At 42.9% G+C, this 18,713-nt stretch overlaps 1 protein-coding gene across 1 annotated transcript in view; it reads left to right on the top strand.

Annotated features, from left to right (window-relative positions):
• The window catches only part of igsf9bb (immunoglobulin superfamily, member 9Bb), a 138,445-nt gene that overhangs the window by 47,496 nt on the left and 72,236 nt on the right, over positions 1–18,713 (top strand). Inside the window, exon 4 of the mRNA XM_053648209.1 lies at positions 16,178–16,329. Within this exon, the coding sequence (XP_053504184.1) occupies positions 16,178–16,329 (152 nt within the window). The remainder of the gene's footprint in view (positions 1–16,177; positions 16,330–18,713) is intronic.

Genomic DNA, 18,713 nt, shown 5'->3' on the forward strand with positions numbered 1-18,713 from the left:
GTGTCCCCTGCCTCAGACCCCGAGTCCCGATAGTCTCCGAGGCCCCGAGACCCTGTGTAGGATAACAGAAAATGGGTGGATGGATCGATGGGCCTGCCCTTTGGTGGCATCAATTTGAGCACATAATTATACTCTGCCTTGTATGTTTTAGTTTTAGAGCATTTTAGGAACATTCCAATGATCAAGACTAACAAACAAGACTTGCTAATTTGCACATATGAAAAGATGCAACCATCTGTTTGTGAATCAGCTATGATTAAGTTTACTCATGCAAACCATTAGTGAATCAAAAACCATGAGGCATATGGTTTGTTTTAATCAAATAAAGCCTGAGACATGTACAGAGGATGACTGTGGTATTGTTCAACAGTTTGATTGCCTTAAAAGTCCAGCTTGAATTTAACCACTTCCTTTTTTCATTTCGGCTCATTTCTTTGCACTGTTTAACAATGGTACCTCCTCCAGCTGCCAGTTTTTGTGTCAGCTCAGCTCATAGTTTCTGTGGATTTTTCATATACAGACCTCTGCCACTCAACACAGCAACTTATCACAGTTCAGATTTCACTAATATGACAAGCATTGCAGTTATCACCTTTTAGCAACTGTCTTACTTTGGCTGTAAGTAATATGTATGTCAAATCCCACTAGGTTAAGTGAGAGCTTCTGTTGCCATAGAAACATGGATAAGTAGTATTAAAACCAACTTCCTAGTGGGAGGGCCAAAGAAGAGAGCAAAGTGATTAAATCCGCTCTACCATGGCACTAAGTCAGGGCTAATCCTGTGGGATTGAACAAGAGGGTCACTATTGTTTAGTCTGACCCTTACACAGGATCAGATTAGTTTTATGAATGAGTCTGAATGGTAAAACTGTGTATACCTCATGCTGTGCAAATGACTAGTGTAGTGCATTTGTGGTGTCTTTCATTAGGGCAGACTTGTGTGGGATGGTCCTGAGTTCATGTAGCAGTGAAAGGATTTTTTTGAGGATGGTGACTTTTATGAACTTGGAAAATTACATTAACAGTCACTAACATCTAGTATAGAACCTTAAACTGACAAGTAAATATAGTAAAGCCTGTCCACTTGGAAGCCATATTGGCATCATTCCTGCTAGTTATTTCCAGTCATACAAGAACAGGTTCTTATCTACTTGAATGGAGAGAGGTCCAGATACTAGAAATGAATCAGTAAGATGATGTTTAAGACATGGATTTCAAATGTTTGTTAAACTTACACATAAACGGTGTCAGTATTGTGGATCCAATAAAATCCAGCCATCCATCGTCCATACTGCTTATCCTACACAGGGTCACAAGGGAGCCTGGAGCCTAACCCAGGGAACTCAGGGCACGAGGCGGGGGACACCATGTACCAGAGTACCCGGAGGAAGCCCACAAAGCATGGGGAGATCATGCAAACTCCGCACACACAGGGCGGAGGCAACCCCGGAGACACTGCTAACCACTAAGCCACCGTGCCCCCGTTCCAAAAACATACAATATAGTATTTTTTCCGATTGCTACTTGGACAAATGGAGCAAAGCACCATCTGTACATGTAGCAGTGTAAGAATTTGATTGACCAGGTTTTTTTTTTTGCTGACATCTTTAATTACAAGGTGATTTTAACTGACTTTTAACTGAGGGATGCTACTTATGCAATACAGTCACCATACTGAGTGAGACACACAGCCCCATTTATTTTGTCCCAATCATTTTTCTCACTTGCCAATTCCCACCTACCAGCCAGCTCTCACTTACAACAGCTACTAACTGGGGAGACTGAAGGCTAACACATGCCTCCTCTGAGAATGAGCTACCGCATCTTTCGAACTGCTGCTCATGCTGCATCACAGGGCAGCTGAGCACACTGAGGGAAGAGCTGTCTGCCCTCTTCCTCATACTCAAGCTCAGTTGTGTGCGATTGGTAAGTGTCTCTGTGATTGTTCCCTTGTCTCCTGGCCACAGGTGGCTGTGGCTTTGTTGGAATTCGAACTTGCGATTTTCCAGATAATAGGGTGAATGAGTCAGCCCCTTTTATCCTGAAAGCAGTGGACTGTATCTTCATATTCCATATCTGAACTCAATCACTTATTTGGGGTTTGGGTGTGATCTGTAGAGGTCATAAATAAAGAAGACACTATTCAGTCTTACATTTGTGTTTCACATTAATCAGGTAGAATTAGCAGTGCTCCAGCTTGTCCTGTTGCCATTCCAACCAGCCTGGATTCATGAAGGTTCATGATGGTTGGAATTTGTTTCATTTCACATGGTATAAGGTGTAAGGTTAAGTTTGAATGTTAAATTAGCTGCTAAACCTAACCACTACTGTTGTATCCATCCATGCAGCTTTGCAATACACGTATGCAAGTGTGAGACCATGTTGTTTGTTGTGCAGATGTGAGATGAGCAGGTCTTGTTGAGGGAGCGGCTGACTTTGGTCTTGTTGATGTTGATGCAGCGAGCTCTCCATGGTGCTGATAGCTTCACAGCCTGGTGTAAGTGCTGAGCATTCAGCTGAGTGGGCCTGACCATATGCTGCAGTCACTCTGCAGATGGCATTATGGGCAATTGAAAAGGCCACAGTCCACAACAGACAACAGCAGAGCACTGGAGAATGATGTGTAAACTGTGTTTAAAATGTGTCTTTGGCAACATTATAATGTGCATCTCTTTATGGATATACACTGACTAATAATAACATTAAAATGATAACATTGATTATCATGTTACAGTGGCATCTGTCATGGAGTGGGATATTTTAGGTAGCAAGTGAACAGTCAGTTTTTGAAGTTGATGTGTTGAAAGCAGGAAAAATGGATAAGCATAAGGATCTAAGCAACTTTGACAAGAGCCAAATTGTGATGGCTAGATGACTGGGTTCCTTGTGGGGTGTTCCCGGTATGCAGTGGTTATTACCTATCAAACGTGGTCCAAGGAAGGGCAACCGGTGAACTGGTGATCGAGTCATGGGTGCCCAAGGCTTATTGATGCTCATAGGGAGCAAAGGCTAAACCATCTGGTCCAATCCCTATTGTAGCACAAATTGCTGAAAAAGTTAATGCTGGCTAAGATAGAAAGGTGTCAAAACACACAATGAATTGCAGCATGCTACATATGGGTCTGCTTGGACACAGACCGATCAGAGTGCCCACTGTCCTCTGCCAAAAGCGTCTACAATGGACACATGAGCATCAGAACTGGACCGTGGAGCAGTGGAAGAAGTTGGCCTGGACTGATGAATCACATTTTATTTTACATCAAGTGGATGACCAAGTGTGTGTGCATTGCTCTCCTGGGGAAGAGATGGCACCAGAATGCACTATGGGAAGTGTGATGCTCTGGGCAATATTCTGCTCGGAAACCTGACATTCATGTAGATGTTAATCTGACAAGATAATGCATCCTTCCACACCACAAAAAATGTTCAGGAATGGTTTGAGGAACATGACAAGAGTTCAGGGTGTTGACTTGGCCTCCAAATTTCCCAGATCTCAATCCAATAGAGCATCTGTGGGATGTGCTGGAAAAACAAGTCCAATCCTTGGAGGCCCCACCTCACAACTTACAGGACTTAAAGGATCTGCTGCTAACGTCTTGGTGCCAGATATCACATCACACCTTCAGTGGTCTTGTGGAGTCCATACCTTGATGGATCCGATCTGTTTTGGTGGCACAATGTGTAGGTGGACCTACACAGTATTAGGCAGGTGGTTTTAATCGCCGATTGTTGTTCGTCACCCTTCACAATACTATGGAATTTTAATGGCTTTAGTATATGCACCCTACAGATGTATCGTCATCTTTTCAGGCAGGTTTAAAGGCAATCTGTATTTGTGTTTATATCAGGTAGGCACTAAAGAGAAAGGCCCAGCCCTTGTTTCAGAAAAAGAATAAACAAGAAGCAAATTATATTGTTCCTTTCTTCCATGTATTCCCTCAGTTTACAGTTTAAGCATTTAGTAGGTCCTAAATGCGTTAGCATTTGCTGCAAACATGCGTTGTACCAAACATGACTGTCTGCTAGTAAAGGAAAAGTGGCTTGACAGTAATCTGACAATCTGACATCTAAAGTAAAGGTTTATTAGGTTTGTCCTTCTGTAGGAAACCTTAAAAGTTGTATGCAGAGCCCTACCACAGATGACTTTCCTGTCAGAGAGAGCTCCAATAGAACCCAATTAGAAACAGTAAAGCCACAGATTATCTGATTTTCAATTCACAAATCTTTTGCTCAGTTCCAAACCCTGATTATACTCTCAACATTGTTTTGTACATTCACAATATCAATTGAATGTCCATGTACTTTGGCTTTGCTCCTTGTAACTTGTGCATAATACTTTCACTAATTAATGTCTGGCAACTACAGTAACACCATCCATCTCCTGTAATGCTGCAGCAGATCAGGGTGACTAGTATAATGCATTTATGTAGTTTAGTACTACAGTCATATCATCTTTTGTACATCTCATTAGGAGTGTTTATCTGTTGGGTAAAGCAAAGGTATTGTATTGTGTCACCAGTTGCATGTTAGCTGTATTAATATAGTCTCTTTATTTCATTCAGGGTCACTGTACACATCAACAAATAATACACACAAAAGAAAACCATGAAAGCAAAATGATTAAAAACAAAAAAAGAAAGAAAGAAAAGAAAAGATGTAGTGCCATTTAAAATAAACAAATGGGAAAGCCAGATAACAATTTAAAATTTTATTTATTTATTTTTGGCACACACTAAAAATGAAACTTTTTTCAATTATTATTATCTAATACTGATCCAAATCATTACAAAAAAAAATTAATGATGCCTCATTATGAATCCAAATATTAAGAAATGCCACAGCAGTACATTTCAGCATGAACAGAATCAACCTAGAAGTAAAACTTGGCTATTCTACATGCTATTCCCTAGTTACAATGTGTACTTTTGAGTCTGTTTTCAGAAAAGCTTTGATAAAAGTTGGATCACTCTAACTAAATTTACAGTGATTAAAATATTCTTAAATTCCAGCATCTGGAAAACCCAGCCTCTGGCTTGCTCATTAGGGCTAAATGAAAATTATATTCATATATCTGTAAAGCTGACAATATCCATTACTAAATTACTAAAACCATGTCATTCTCCTTTCATCCTCCGTGCTTTAAAAAGCATGTAGTGATTTATTATCATCATGCACTAACATCAATCTTAAATCTATCCTTCTTGCTACTAGCTATACAATAACTGCTGACACACATGCAGGTCATTGTCACGTATCGTGACGGAGCGGAGATAGGACGGATGCAAGTGCAGTATGAACAGTTGTTTATTTTAAAAGAGAGACAGGCAGACAAATCCAAAACGTGATCCATAAACGTAATCCAAAACAGGCGAAGGTCAGGCGATCGGCAAACAGGCATACACAGGGTTAAACATGAATTAAGGTCATGGTCACGGAAAACAGGGTCAATAAACAAAACGAGAAACATGAACTATGACGAGGAACTGGGAGCGGATAATCCAGCGTGAACTAACTCTAAACATGGAACGTGACTATGACTACTAAACGAACTAATCTAACTCAACGATAATCTTCCGCGTTGTGTGCTGGGAGGCGCGCGGTATATATGTGAACATGATCAGCGTCTAAACTGCTAGCAGCTGAGGGCAATACAGACACACGTGAAATCCCAGCCAATGACAGAAAGGGAAGAGACATGACAGAAACATAAACAAAACACACATGTTCAGATGTCACTACTGTCAACAATGGAAAAGCAGGTGCTCGTGCATTCGCACTTATAGCACGCTGCTTCAAGGGGAAATCATGACAGAACCCCCGAAAGGCACTCCTCCCGGAGTGCCATGAGTCATCCCATTTCATTGGCGGCCCCGGCACCCTGGGCTGAATATCCCAAGCAGAGCCAGGAAACCACACGGTGTTCTTGGCGGCGCAGGGAAGCGGAGCGACGTCCCTGGCTGAACAGGGAGGCAGAGTAATGACCACAGCCGGGCAGACAGGCTGAGCGACGTCCTCGGCGGAGCATGAAAGCGGAGCGACGTCCTCGGTGGAGCAAGGAAGCGGAGCGACGTCCCTGGCTGAACAGAGAGGCAGAGTAACGACCACAGCCGGGCAGACAGGCTGAGCGACGTCCTCGGCGGAGCATGAAAGCGGAGCGACGTCCTCGGCGGAGCAGGACGGCGGAGCGACGTCCTCGGCGGAGCAAGGAAGCAGGGCGACGTCCTCGGCAGAGCATGAAAGCGGAGCGACGTCCCCGGCTGAACAGGTAGGCAGAGCGACGACCACAGCCGAGCAGGCAGGCTGAGTGAAGTCCTCGGCGGAGCATGACAGTGGAGCGATGACCACAGCCGGGCTGGCAGGCTGAGCGAAGTCCTCGGCGGAGCATGAAAGCAGAGCGACGACCACAGCCGGGCAGACAGGCTGAGCGAAGTCCTCGGCGGAGCATGAAAGCGGAGCGACGACCACAGCCGGGCAGACAGGCTGAGCGAAGTCCTCGGCGGAGCATGAAAGCGGAGCGACGACCACAGCCGGGCAGGCAGGCTGAGCAACGACCACAGCCAGGTAGACAGGCTGGGCGAAGTCCTTGGCGCACCACGAAGGCAGAGCGACGACCACAGCAGGGCAGGCGGGCTGAGCGAAGTCCTCGGCGGAGCATGAAGGCAGAGCGACGTCCTCGGGGGAGCAGGAAAGCAGAGCGACGTCCTCGGCTGAACAGGGAAACAGAGCGCTGTACTCAGCAGAGCAGGGAAGCAGGGCGACGTCCCCGGCTGAACTGGAGGGCAGAGCGAAGTCCTCGGCTGAGCAGGAAGGCAGAGCAACGTCCTCAGAGGAGCCTGCAAGCTGAACTTGGCTGGTCATGGCAGAAGACTGGGATGTGAGCAGAGCTTGGTTGTCCGTGTCAACAGACACTTGGTTGTGCATGTCAGCAGACATGGACGTGAGCAGAGCTTGGTTGTCTGTGTCAGCAGACTCGGGCGTGAGCGGAACCTGGCTGTGCGTGTCAGCAGACTCGGGCGTGAGCGGAACCTGGCTGTGCGTGTCAGCAGATTCGGGCGTGAGCGGAACTTGGCTGTGCGTGTCAGCAGACTCGGGCGTGAGCGGAACTTGGCTGTGTGTGTCAGCAGACTCGGGCGTGAGCAGAACTTGGCTGTGCGTGTCAGCAGACTCAGGCTTTGGCAGAACTTGGGCGACCGGGTCGGTAGACTTGGGCGTGGACTGAACCTGGGCGACCGGGGCGGTAGACTTGGGCGTGGACTGAACTTGGACGACCGGGTCGGTAGACTTGGGCGTGGGCTGAACTTGGGCGACCGGGTCGGTAGACTTGGGCGTGGGCTGAACTTGGGCGACCGGGTCGGTAGACTCGGGCTTGAGCAGAACGTGGTTGGCCGTGTCGTTAGACTTGGGTGTGAGCAGAACGTGGTCGGCCATGTCAGTAGACTTGGGCGTGAGCAGAACTTGGTTATTAAGCTTAGATATTAGCAGAACTTGGTCAACTGGTTCAGCAGGCTTGGATGTGACATCAGGAACTTGAGACCTGACTTGGACTGCAGTGACTGGAGACTTGACTTGGACCTCAGGGACTTGAGACTTGACTTGGATTTCAGAGACTGGAGATTGGACTTGGATTTCAGAGACTGGACTTGGACTTCAGAGACTGGAGACTGGACTTGGACATCAGGGTTGAGCTCTGGTGCTGGAGCCTCGCTGTTGACCTCTAGCTGGAGCTCGGCGGGTGAGACCTCCTCGTGGGTCTCAGGTTCGAGCTCTGAGGTCGCCAGGTTCACCTCCGGCTGGGGCTCAGGTGCTGGGACCTCCGATGGGCGCTCCAAGGTCACCCTGTTGACCCCGGGCTGGATCTCTGCATGGGCTCTCCGGTGGAGTTTCTTATGCTCCCGCCAGCTGCTCTTGAAGCATTCCTGAGAGCAGTAGAATGCTTCCTGGAGACCCAGTTTTTTGCAGGTAGGGCATTGTAGCTTGGTCTCCCACCTGCAGCCCTCAGACATGCATGTCGGTGCCACCTCCTCCACGTTGGCTGGAACCTGAAGCGGATCGGTGGAGGCTGACCTGTCAATCCCCTCATAATAGAGGTTAAAGGGCAGGTCAGGCTGGGGCTGTCCATTGACTCTCCACCCCAGTAAATCCAGACCATGAAGCTGCCCTGCAAATTGAGTGACATCCTGGAGGGCAGAGGACCCAGCGCTCACCAGCTGCTCCGCCCAGTCACGGGCCGGACCGCGAAACCTGGACACCAAGAACCCGATCCACTGTCTCTTAGTAGGCTTGGGATACACCAGGCTGCAGAAATATTCCTGGCAGCTGAAGAATAACTCCAGCGGGTAGCTCCCCAATCCTGCTGTCTCTAGCGGCAGTTCAACGGCATACCGCTGAGGGAACTGCACAGACAAGAAATGCGGCCAGTAATCCGAACGTTTCCCGATACGGTATTGTCCTGCTACTCCCATTGTAGCGTGATGTCTCCCCTGTTCTCCTGCTGCATCCATGTTAAGGCGGAAGATTCTGTCACATATCGTGACGGAGCGGAGATAGGACGGATGCAAGTGCAGTATGAACAGTTGTTTATTTTAAGGCATGACAGAAACATAAACAAAACACACGTGTTCACATGTCACTACTGTCACCAATGGAAAAGCAGGTGCTCGCGCATTCGCGCTTATAGCACGCTGCTTCAAGGGGAAATCATGACAGTCATTGGTAAATTTTAGCCCCAAAATGAATCTGAAATGAGGAGAAAAAAAAGCCAAAGAGTTTAATGTAAACAGCTGTTTTTAAACGAAAATAAATAAATAAAATGAACACAGCGTACACGAACCCCATGCTCAAATCAGCACCTTTTTCTGGCCAGTGCGGCCTCACCGCCCACAGTCTGCTAAACCTTCCCATGATTCATTGCTTTGTTTTATGATATGCCGCATCGAAGGCAGATATGAGCCAACAGTCTGTAAGGATGAACAGCAGTCCTGGCAAAGAGGATTTTCCTCATTATGACTTGCTTGTAAATGCTGGATATGACATTTGCATTTGTCTGTAATTAGTTCTGGGTATCTGTTCCAGATCTCCTCTCTCTGCTGCTCCATTCTGCCCTGCGTTTACGTTTATTTAGAGCATCTGGCTGCTCTCCATTGTGCCATTGTCTTACAAAATGCACGGTTTGACGGCGTGATTGTGATTTTCAATGTATTTTGTTATGGCTTTTCTGAGAGCAAGTAATTTTTTAGGAGTCATTTTATGCACTTCGTCCGCAAGGTTGGGAGGGTTACTTTGAAAATGTATTCCATTACAGTTACAAATTACTAAATAAAAAACGTCATCAGTAATGTAATCCAAGTATCACAATGTGAAAGTAATCTGATCATTTTTGGATTACTTCAAGGCCACATATGTAAATAAAGTCAAGAGTAAAGCAATATAATCTAAAATACTTTTATTTAGACCTTATTTTAAGCTTAAAACATGTTCAATGTTTGGATTTGTTTTAATAAAATAAACAATTAAATAAATAAAAGATCATGGTCCCTGATGCGGGTAACATTACATCACAAAAGTTAGGGTGAACATATACTGTTTTTTTTTCTGTTTTTTATTGGGGGGGGGGGGGGGTGTCTTAATAGCATTCAGAACAGTGTTACTATGAATGCAGACTTTAATACACAGAAGAAGACACACAATTAACATCACACACACACACACACACACACATATATATATATATATATATATATATATATATATATATATATATATATATATATATATAAATAAAATCGGTTTCATTCTGAACACGTTTGACATTTTTTTTACATTCTTTTGAATGTTCATGGATTAATATAAAATTTCAGATGCCTCGAGTGTACCTTCTGCCTTCATTGACACATTTGAATGACCGTGTAATATGAAGCAATGTGATAACATGAAATTAAAAATGACCTTATATGGCCATGGGCATTGTTTCAACTCAGGACAGCTTCATTTGCTGCTATTGTCAAGCAACTGTTTGATGCCGTACACAACAGCGCTTCACCTTCGCGCGTTCGCTGAGAGTAAGCTAATGGTTGAGAGGCAGGAATAGATAGTCAACATATGCAATATTCTGATAGTTGTGACCAGCTACAGATGGGAGAGAAATGAAAGAAAAAAATTATGCCTGCATTATACTGATGCATATTTATTTTGCTTGCATGGTTTGGCGCCACTCATCACCTTGATGAAGAGTCTAGAGATCGACCAATATTGATGTTTTTATTACCGATACCGATTATTTGCATGTTTATGTGCCCGATAACCGATATGCAGAACCAATATTTATTTGTTGTTTTACTTCTGTTTTTGAGACAATGATAACACCACTGAACTGCACCAATCACTTTATTTATAACGATTTTGTCAATTTCACTTAATCCTGGCATACAAAACAATATTTATACACCAATAAATAGAGGGGTCTCTTAAATAAAGGCTTTGATGAGGTAAACAGATTACAAGACTCTGTGAGTTCTTAGCGCCAAGTTGCTTAAACTACATATCAAGCATTTATGTAACACAGCTCATTGTGCATTAATGGCTATGTTAAATAAAGTTTATTAATTAATTATAGTTTACCTGTGCACACCGTTGTTGACTCGTCTCCCCTCAGATGCAGTGCTGCAATGGCGGTCCTGCATGCAATTCTCAAAACGCCCACAAGATGGCGTCATTTATCGGTGGATCCGATACTGCAAAACCGATATCCGATTATGGGAAAATGCTTAAATATCGGGGAAAATATCGGGAAAACCGATTATCGGTCGATCTCTTGAAGAGTCACTGCAAATCAATACAGTTCTGCCTGATCACCTTTATCCTATGATGAACCATTTCTATCCTGACAGGAGCGTTGTCTTCCAGGATGAGAGGTCACTGGATAGTTTAATAAGGATGAAATTGATGTAAATCTTATGCAGTGACCTTCACACTCACGAGATCTCAACCCAGTGGAATACCGATGGGAGATTTTGGATCAGTGTGTGAGACAGTGATTGTGATTATGCCTCCAGTACACTTCCAGAGACTTGTAGGATTGATGGCAAGCCTGTTTTGGCAGCATGGGGTGGCGCAGTGACTTACTAACACACTTTATGTAGGTTTTTCCTTTCATTTATCAGCCACCTTTTGCACTTAAAAAGTGATTTCTTTTTTGTATTAAAGTCAAAATGTTTGCTTGATGGCAGTTCGTTTACACTCCACTGCAAAATTATTTATATGAGGGTTAAACCATATACATAGTTTAATACATAGTTGGGCTGCGCAGTGTATTATGCTATATAGTTATTATTTCAAATATTAGCCATTGAGAAGCCGACAGTATCTAAAAGAGTGCTTTATCAAACCATTAGGTGTTTTGTGAGCAATCTGATCAATATCAGAGGTTGCTTTTAGGTTGCTGATGAGTATTCAATAAAATTGGCACACAAATACAGGCATATATTTTTATCTCTCATATAAGCCACGAATTGGGGGTGTGAATGTGTGTGGTTGTGCCCTGCGATGGGTTGGTACCCCGTCCAGGCTGTCCCCCTTAGATAAAGTGTTAGGGATAAGTGGAAGAATTTGATGAGAGATCATTCCATGAAAGTACTGTTGAGCTTTAGTGTATAGGAAGAGCTGTTCATGTTCATGTGAGATGGATAAGGAGAAAGACGAAGGCTTGCGTATGAACAGATCCATCCAGTCTGCTTTTTAAAATCTTTAGAATCTGCTCCAGTGTAATCACGAAGCCTTATTATAGCCTAACTGCCTGTGCCTGTGATACAAGCTTCTGGTTTTATCTATGGCTGCTGCTCACACACACACACACACACACACACACACACACTCACACACACACACACACAATATTTAATATTTATCATCATACGGTGCCATATCTCTCAGTCAGTTTTGCCAGTTTAAATACATCACGTTTCGAAAGGTTGACCTGATTTTAAGAACATAGTGTAAAGGCTGGACATATCCTTTCTTCGAGAACATATATATCATAATCAGAAAGGAAAATGGAAACTTCTGAAATAGCATTTTGTTTGTTTTTAAGCACTGTTTTTTCTTTTCTTTTCTCAAATCACTAATACTGTAAAATCTTGCACTTTTTTGACCATTTTAACACAACCCTGATAATTTTCATATTCATTTCATATACATTTTTTCTTTTGTCTTTTTCATTTTTTCTTAAGGGTGTGTAAACTTCTGAACTGAGCTGTAAAGGACTGCACACCAAAGGTCTATCTGCTTTGCCATAGTAGTGATTTCCAAAACTGCTTAATTGTCTGGAACTGTAGAAAATAGCTGGTGTCTCACCAGTTTTCTCTTTCAGGATTGATTAAAGTCAGCACAGTCTAGGCATGACCATAGAGACCCGCAGTCAGACCTTAGGGACAGTTGGACACGTTGTTATCAACTGTGTGTTAAAAAAAAGAAGAAGAAAAGAAACTGTTTGTTGGGCAGTTCCATTTCATGTTTTCTCCCCCTTGTATATAGAGTATGTAGTATACATATATATTTTTTACCCAGTTTTACCCTACTTTCTCCCTATTTAGTTGCGTACCAATTCCTACCCGCTACCTAGCTGTCCTCATGTTCTGTTCATATCATGTTCACATAACTTGGAAATCATATATACATTTACACACCTTGTCTTCCTGCTCAGCACAAGACGACGTTAGTGTTTCATTTTCAACCCTTTTACCATAGTAAAAAAAAATTGCATATAACCATTTTTCTGTCACACTAACTGACTGTGTGAGCTAGTGTTTGGCAGAACTGAGACCTTTTAGCCAATAAGACACAAGTATTTCCACATATTGTCCTGTAAACCCTGTCTGATTGGTCTCGCCTCCATTCACTGAAGATGCAAAATGACAACACTGCCATCTGCTTTTTTCTTTTACTGACGTTCAGTTACATAGTGGCAAACCGCTCCAAATGGAGAATTATTCTGGTTTAAAGGAAAACTCTGCCCAGGCGAGGTTATGCCCCTGGCTACCAACCACATGCTTCCTATGAGACATGTGAAGCCAGCTGTTGCATCTTTTCGAACTGCTGTTCATGCTGAGTCACAGGGCAGCTGAGCACATGGAGGAAATGGCTGCATATTTGCCCTCTTCCACATACATGAACTCACAGACACCAAAAATTTGCACTGTCACTGTGATTGACAGGGGACACCGCGTATGCTATCCCTCCTATCCAGAGAGGATGGCCAGTTTTGCTTTCTTGGACATCGTTGGAAGTAGAACTCCTGATGTGCCAATATTATCGTTAGTTTTCTGATGAGGGGCTATCATTTATGCTACTTTTGCCATGAAGCTCATAGTGTAGCAGCTAATTTTTGTTTTTTGGAAAGCTTTAACCTGCTCAATGCGCTTTTGCAGAGGTGTGTTTACATTTGTAGGTGACGCACAGATGATCTGAGATCAGCAGCACTGTTTAATGCATTCATTCACAGTAATCTAACATGAGAAGGATATAATTTGAGACACAGAGAAGTGCAGTAAGAGGCCACTTGTTCCAAAAGCTCTATTTAGCCTCAGCAGATAGCCCTCTTTACTGACACTGCAGGTGCTGCCTGACTGGCACCAAACACAACCTGTTGGAGCATGTGTGTGATCACAGAAAGCAGGACTACAAAGCCTTACAGTCTGCTGTGCATGAGTAGAGAAGCAGCTATACCAGCGTTTCGATTTCTGCCCACTGCAGGTGTAGTGCCAAGTGAATCTGATGTCTGATTCAGCAAAAAATGAGTCAGATCTATTCAGTATTGCGCACGCGCCAGTGTCCGGATCACTGGAAGGCTTTGGAGCCCGAAGCAGGCCGTAAGATCAGTAAGAAACTGATCTCGCATGCAGGGCATTTTCTTTTTTTACACACACTCTTGTGGCCTTCAGCCTTTTGATACATTCTGACAGATGCTTATGAGAGAGTGTGCGAGTGAAAGAAAGAGAGAGAGAGGCTGTGTTTTGCAAGTGTTGGTGTTTAGTCAGCATCACAGGTCAGATGAACAGCAAGCAGATGGAGCTCTCTGAGTGGACAGATTTCTCTGCCTTTCGGCCTCATCGACTCTTCTGACATGTGAATCCGAGAAAGCACCTCACTCTCTCTCTCCACATTAGAGATTCATTTAAGGAGAAGAAAACACCTTTAAAGATTTCTGACCGCATACCTTGTTTGTCTGAGTGGCTGTTAAACTGTGGTTATTTCTTTTAATGACTTAATAACATCCGGGAAACAAAACAAGTTTGTATATCATTCAGATGGTGAATAATAAGCTCATTAAAACACTGTGTTACATGAGGATAGGGCTGAGGGATATGTTATCGATAGCACAATTTATTAACATCATAATATACCTTCCTGAGTGTTGTGAGTCATGAGCTGTCGGCGCTTTTATAACTCCATTGTTACTCACTGCAATCAGTCTTAGTTTTGGTCTTTTAATAAAGACGTAGATTATGGGCCATATTCCGTGTTGAGTTAAGCTCAAGCAGTGACAAGTCACTGTACAAGTTAATACAGAATTTATGCACTTCAATATTCAGAACTCAGACATGACTTTGGGTGTCAAACGTTATGTAAGACTTACACACAAGAGGAGGAGTGTGCCTACAACAGAGGCTTGTCACAATTGTAATTTAAAAATGTTAACACTTATAAATGACAAGCATAGCCAGATTCTTCTGATTTTTTTTTAACTATTACTCATAATTGTATATCATTTTGTTTTTGGAAATATCACTCATGTCTAATTAAATGAACTGTGTAGGAATACTATAAGTACAAAAAGTTCTAAACATCGTCCACAATCACCATCCAGTGTTATTTAATGTTGATGAACAAAAAATACAGAAAATATAATTATTTTAATAAAAAATAATTGCCGTGTTCTTTACAGGTACACTATACACAATTTAAAACCGGGAGTTTGCATGTTCTCTCCGTGCCGCGGGGGTTTCCTCCGCGTTCTCCGGTTTCCTCCCCCAGTCCAAAGACGTGCATAGTAGGCTGATCGGCATTTCCAAAGTGTCCGCAGTGTGTGAGTGGGTATGTGAATGTGTATGTGAGTGTGCCCTGTGATGAATTGGCACCACGTCTAGGGTGTACCCCACCTTGTGCCCGATGCTCCCTGGGATAGGCTCCAGGTTTCCCCGTGACCCTGCAGGATAAGCGGTATAGAAAATGGATGGATGGATGGATGGACAGTTGTTTTATGCTAAGCTAAGGTGTTCATACGTGTTTGTTTTTTTTATTTGGGATTTTGTAAAGAAAAGAAAGGCAATCAGTCTATAGAGCAAATAAAATCAGGGTAATGGTTTCTGCTAAACTGTAGAAAGTAATTTGGAGGTGATTTTTCTTATATTTCTCTAAAAACAGCCTTAAATCGATTGTCCAAATGTGTGAACATTTCAGTATGCATGAAAGTGTTAAGCATGTTTTTTCTTGCATGATATCAACTTAAGTGTGTAGCAGTCTTAAGTCCAGCACCACTGTTTGACAGTCTGATATAACCATAATGTGTCACGCTGAAATTTATTTGTATTTATAAAAAAACAAAGACAAACCAACCAAGCAAAAAAACAAATATAGAATGCAATCTGAGGCTAGTATTAAATGCATAAATATGACACAGGTAATAAATTGATTGATTGATTTGATTGATTGATTGATTGATTCAGCTCTTTGATATCTTGAGGGTTGCATTAATAAATATAAATATATTGTACAAATAATGAACAGCAGTTACTTCCAGTGTGGCAGATGAGTGCTTAATGAGTGCAGAAACATGCACATCATCAATGTTGAGCAGCGATGACTTCATGAATTTTTTTCAATAGCAAAATTGAAAATATCACGCAAAAATTTCAGACTATATATTTAAAACCAGACAATTTGATAACTAACCCTGTAGATAATAATATATCATATTATATGATATGTATTTGTACATAATATATATTTCCTCATCAAAATCATCAACTCTTTTGCTATCCCTTACCTACATGTTTCTTCAAACAAATCATTTCAGAAGCAATCGAACCTCTTATAAAAGTAATCAAATCTTTTCAATTAGCAGTTATCAAACACCTGATTATGTAGAATATAAATGCATAAACACCTCTCATTTGTGTTGCAGCTCCTCCAACTTTCACCGACACACCACCGCAATACGTGGAGGCTAAAGAGGGGGGCAGCATCACTCTCAGCTGCACGGCGTTCGGCAACCCCAAACCCACAGTCAGCTGGATTCGGGAGGGTGAGCAGTTACAGGACAGCACCAAGTACAAGGTGGGAACCACTTTCCCTTTTCAGCTGCTAATCTATATGACACAAAATGTGCAGAATTCAATTCTCATTAATAGCCTGTTCTTTGAGCACCCATGTAATTTTCATGCGACTTTAGGTGACGTCGATACGTTTTGATCATGCAAATCTATTGTGAAAGGGACAATCTAATGGGATATGTATGTGACAAGTAATATGCAAACTTTCGTCACCGTTAATCTTTTTAATAGTGCATAACATTGTGCAATGTCTGGGAAGCTGCATTGCAATTATACAAGCTACTCAAGATTTAGCTAAGCTACACTACAATTATCTGCCTACACTACATGGTACTGAGAAAAATTAGCCAAGAAAAATTTTGCACTTTAACCTGGTCAGGATCATGGTGGATCTGGGAACACTGAGTGCAAGGCAGGAATACAGACTGGACTGGACTTTCATCCAGTCCATCACAGGGCATCACACTCAAACATGTAGGGGGGATTTAGAGAAGCAATTCAACCTACTGAGGAGGAAACCGGAGAACCCAGAGGAAACCCACCTAGAACGTTTACACCGATAGTACTGCGATGATTTAGGATAGAACTGTGGACATTGGAGCTACATTACTTGTAGCTAGCTATTCCCCAACACTGAAAACACAAAGGGCTCTACATACAACCCTATGTATTTTACCTTTCTACAATTTTGCTTTAATTTGTTTTGGAGATTAGTGAAGGCACTCAAATGCTGAAGCATGGGCTGTGCTATACTGTCACATTGACTTAACTGAGCTAGGGATGACTGTGTGTGTGGCTTATTGCAAAACCGAGAGTGACAGGAAACACTTTCCTCTCTTGCATGGACACATGGACATGTGATAAGCTCTGCATCCGTCTACTGCTTCATAGCGTCATGCTCTGTGACCCTGTGAGATGGAAAACACCCGTTGAGTGTTTATACTTGACTCAGAGTGAAGAGTGTGTTTTGTGTGTGTGTGTGTGTGTGTGTGTGTGTGTGTGTGTGTGGTGTGTGTAATCCACACACAAGGCCGCATATGCACGTCCTTTGAGCAATTTCTAATCGCTAACACTTTATCTGTATTATTTGCATGTATTTTACTTTTTTTTTTCAGAGAGCGCCGCCATATTGATGTGAAATAAGCTCTTAGACTTGGAGGTGTATCGGCAGAGTCCGTAGTCCTATAGCGGGTGTCTGTATGAACAGTCACTCTGATGTCATCCTTTGATTGTCAGACGTCCCTGTAGAGTCTCAGCTCCACCTGCCACTCTTACAGCCTGTGATAAGTGCTGAAATTGGAAGTGACAGATTTAAAGCAGTTTTCCGCCACTTTCAGTGTCAGCCTCTGCCTTACTCTTATTCTCTTTTTCTGTCTCTCCCTCTCTCTTTCACACTTCCAATCCCTTTCTCTCGTCACCAGTCTTTATGCAGGAGTAGATTTGGGTAGGGAACTTTCAAGATAGCTGAAATGTCCCAACCAAAATTTGGGCCGTGAACATAGTGTAAAACAGATGATAGTTTTGCCTCAGTCCCTTAGGTTTTGTCACATGCTTCAGTTAGTTAGTTACTATTATCTTAGAAGCTGATTTGCTCCACCCCGTCCTGTCATTGGTTTGTTCGACTAATGTGTGCAGCTTTTCTGTGTTTCCTCTATGATTAGTTTGTCTTTATATACCCTGTTGTTTATGAGAAGCCAAACCAGTCAAAAGCTGGTCCAAACTAAGCAACTACCGGCTCGACCCACTGGGTAGCACAGCATGAACCACTAAACAGTGCAGTGAGGACCAATTGATATGGCGCAGGTGTGTCTTAACCACGCTGCATGGACAAGTTTGCACCTCTCAGTGCGAGCCACGAGAAATGCGTGACTCACTTATTTTTTTGCCTTAAACTATCACTGTCACTAATAGTTCAATCATGTTAGTTGCTCATCTGGACCATAAGAATTTTACTTGAATACCGCTGGTCTACAAGATGAAAACGAGATTAGATAATATTGTCCAATTTCGGAATCAGGTTAGAAATCCGTACCTACTCCACTCCTACAACTGGCAGTATATATTCAGTAACTGTGACTGAAGCAGTATTGTGGCACGGCCAGTTTATTTTTGGTCGGCTAAGCCCAGGGTGATGTACAGCACTTTTGTTTTTTTTTTTAGAGAAACTAAATGCAGCTTTGTTTCTGCAGACACGGTAGGAACGGTCGATTGCACGCTAATGTGACCCTAAAAGGAATGCAGTGGTGGCACCAATGGGTTACTAAATGTAAGACATCTGTTTATAGAGATTGTAGACTCAGCAAAGAGAATGTCAGAGTAATGCACGGTTCAGTCACTCTTTTTATATTGTGTTTGATTTGCAGCAGTACATAGATCAATGACATTTCC

This window comes from Ictalurus furcatus, chromosome 18, assembly GCF_023375685.1.
Source record: "Ictalurus furcatus strain D&B chromosome 18, Billie_1.0, whole genome shotgun sequence".
Lineage (NCBI taxonomy): Eukaryota > Metazoa > Chordata > Actinopteri > Siluriformes > Ictaluridae > Ictalurus > Ictalurus furcatus.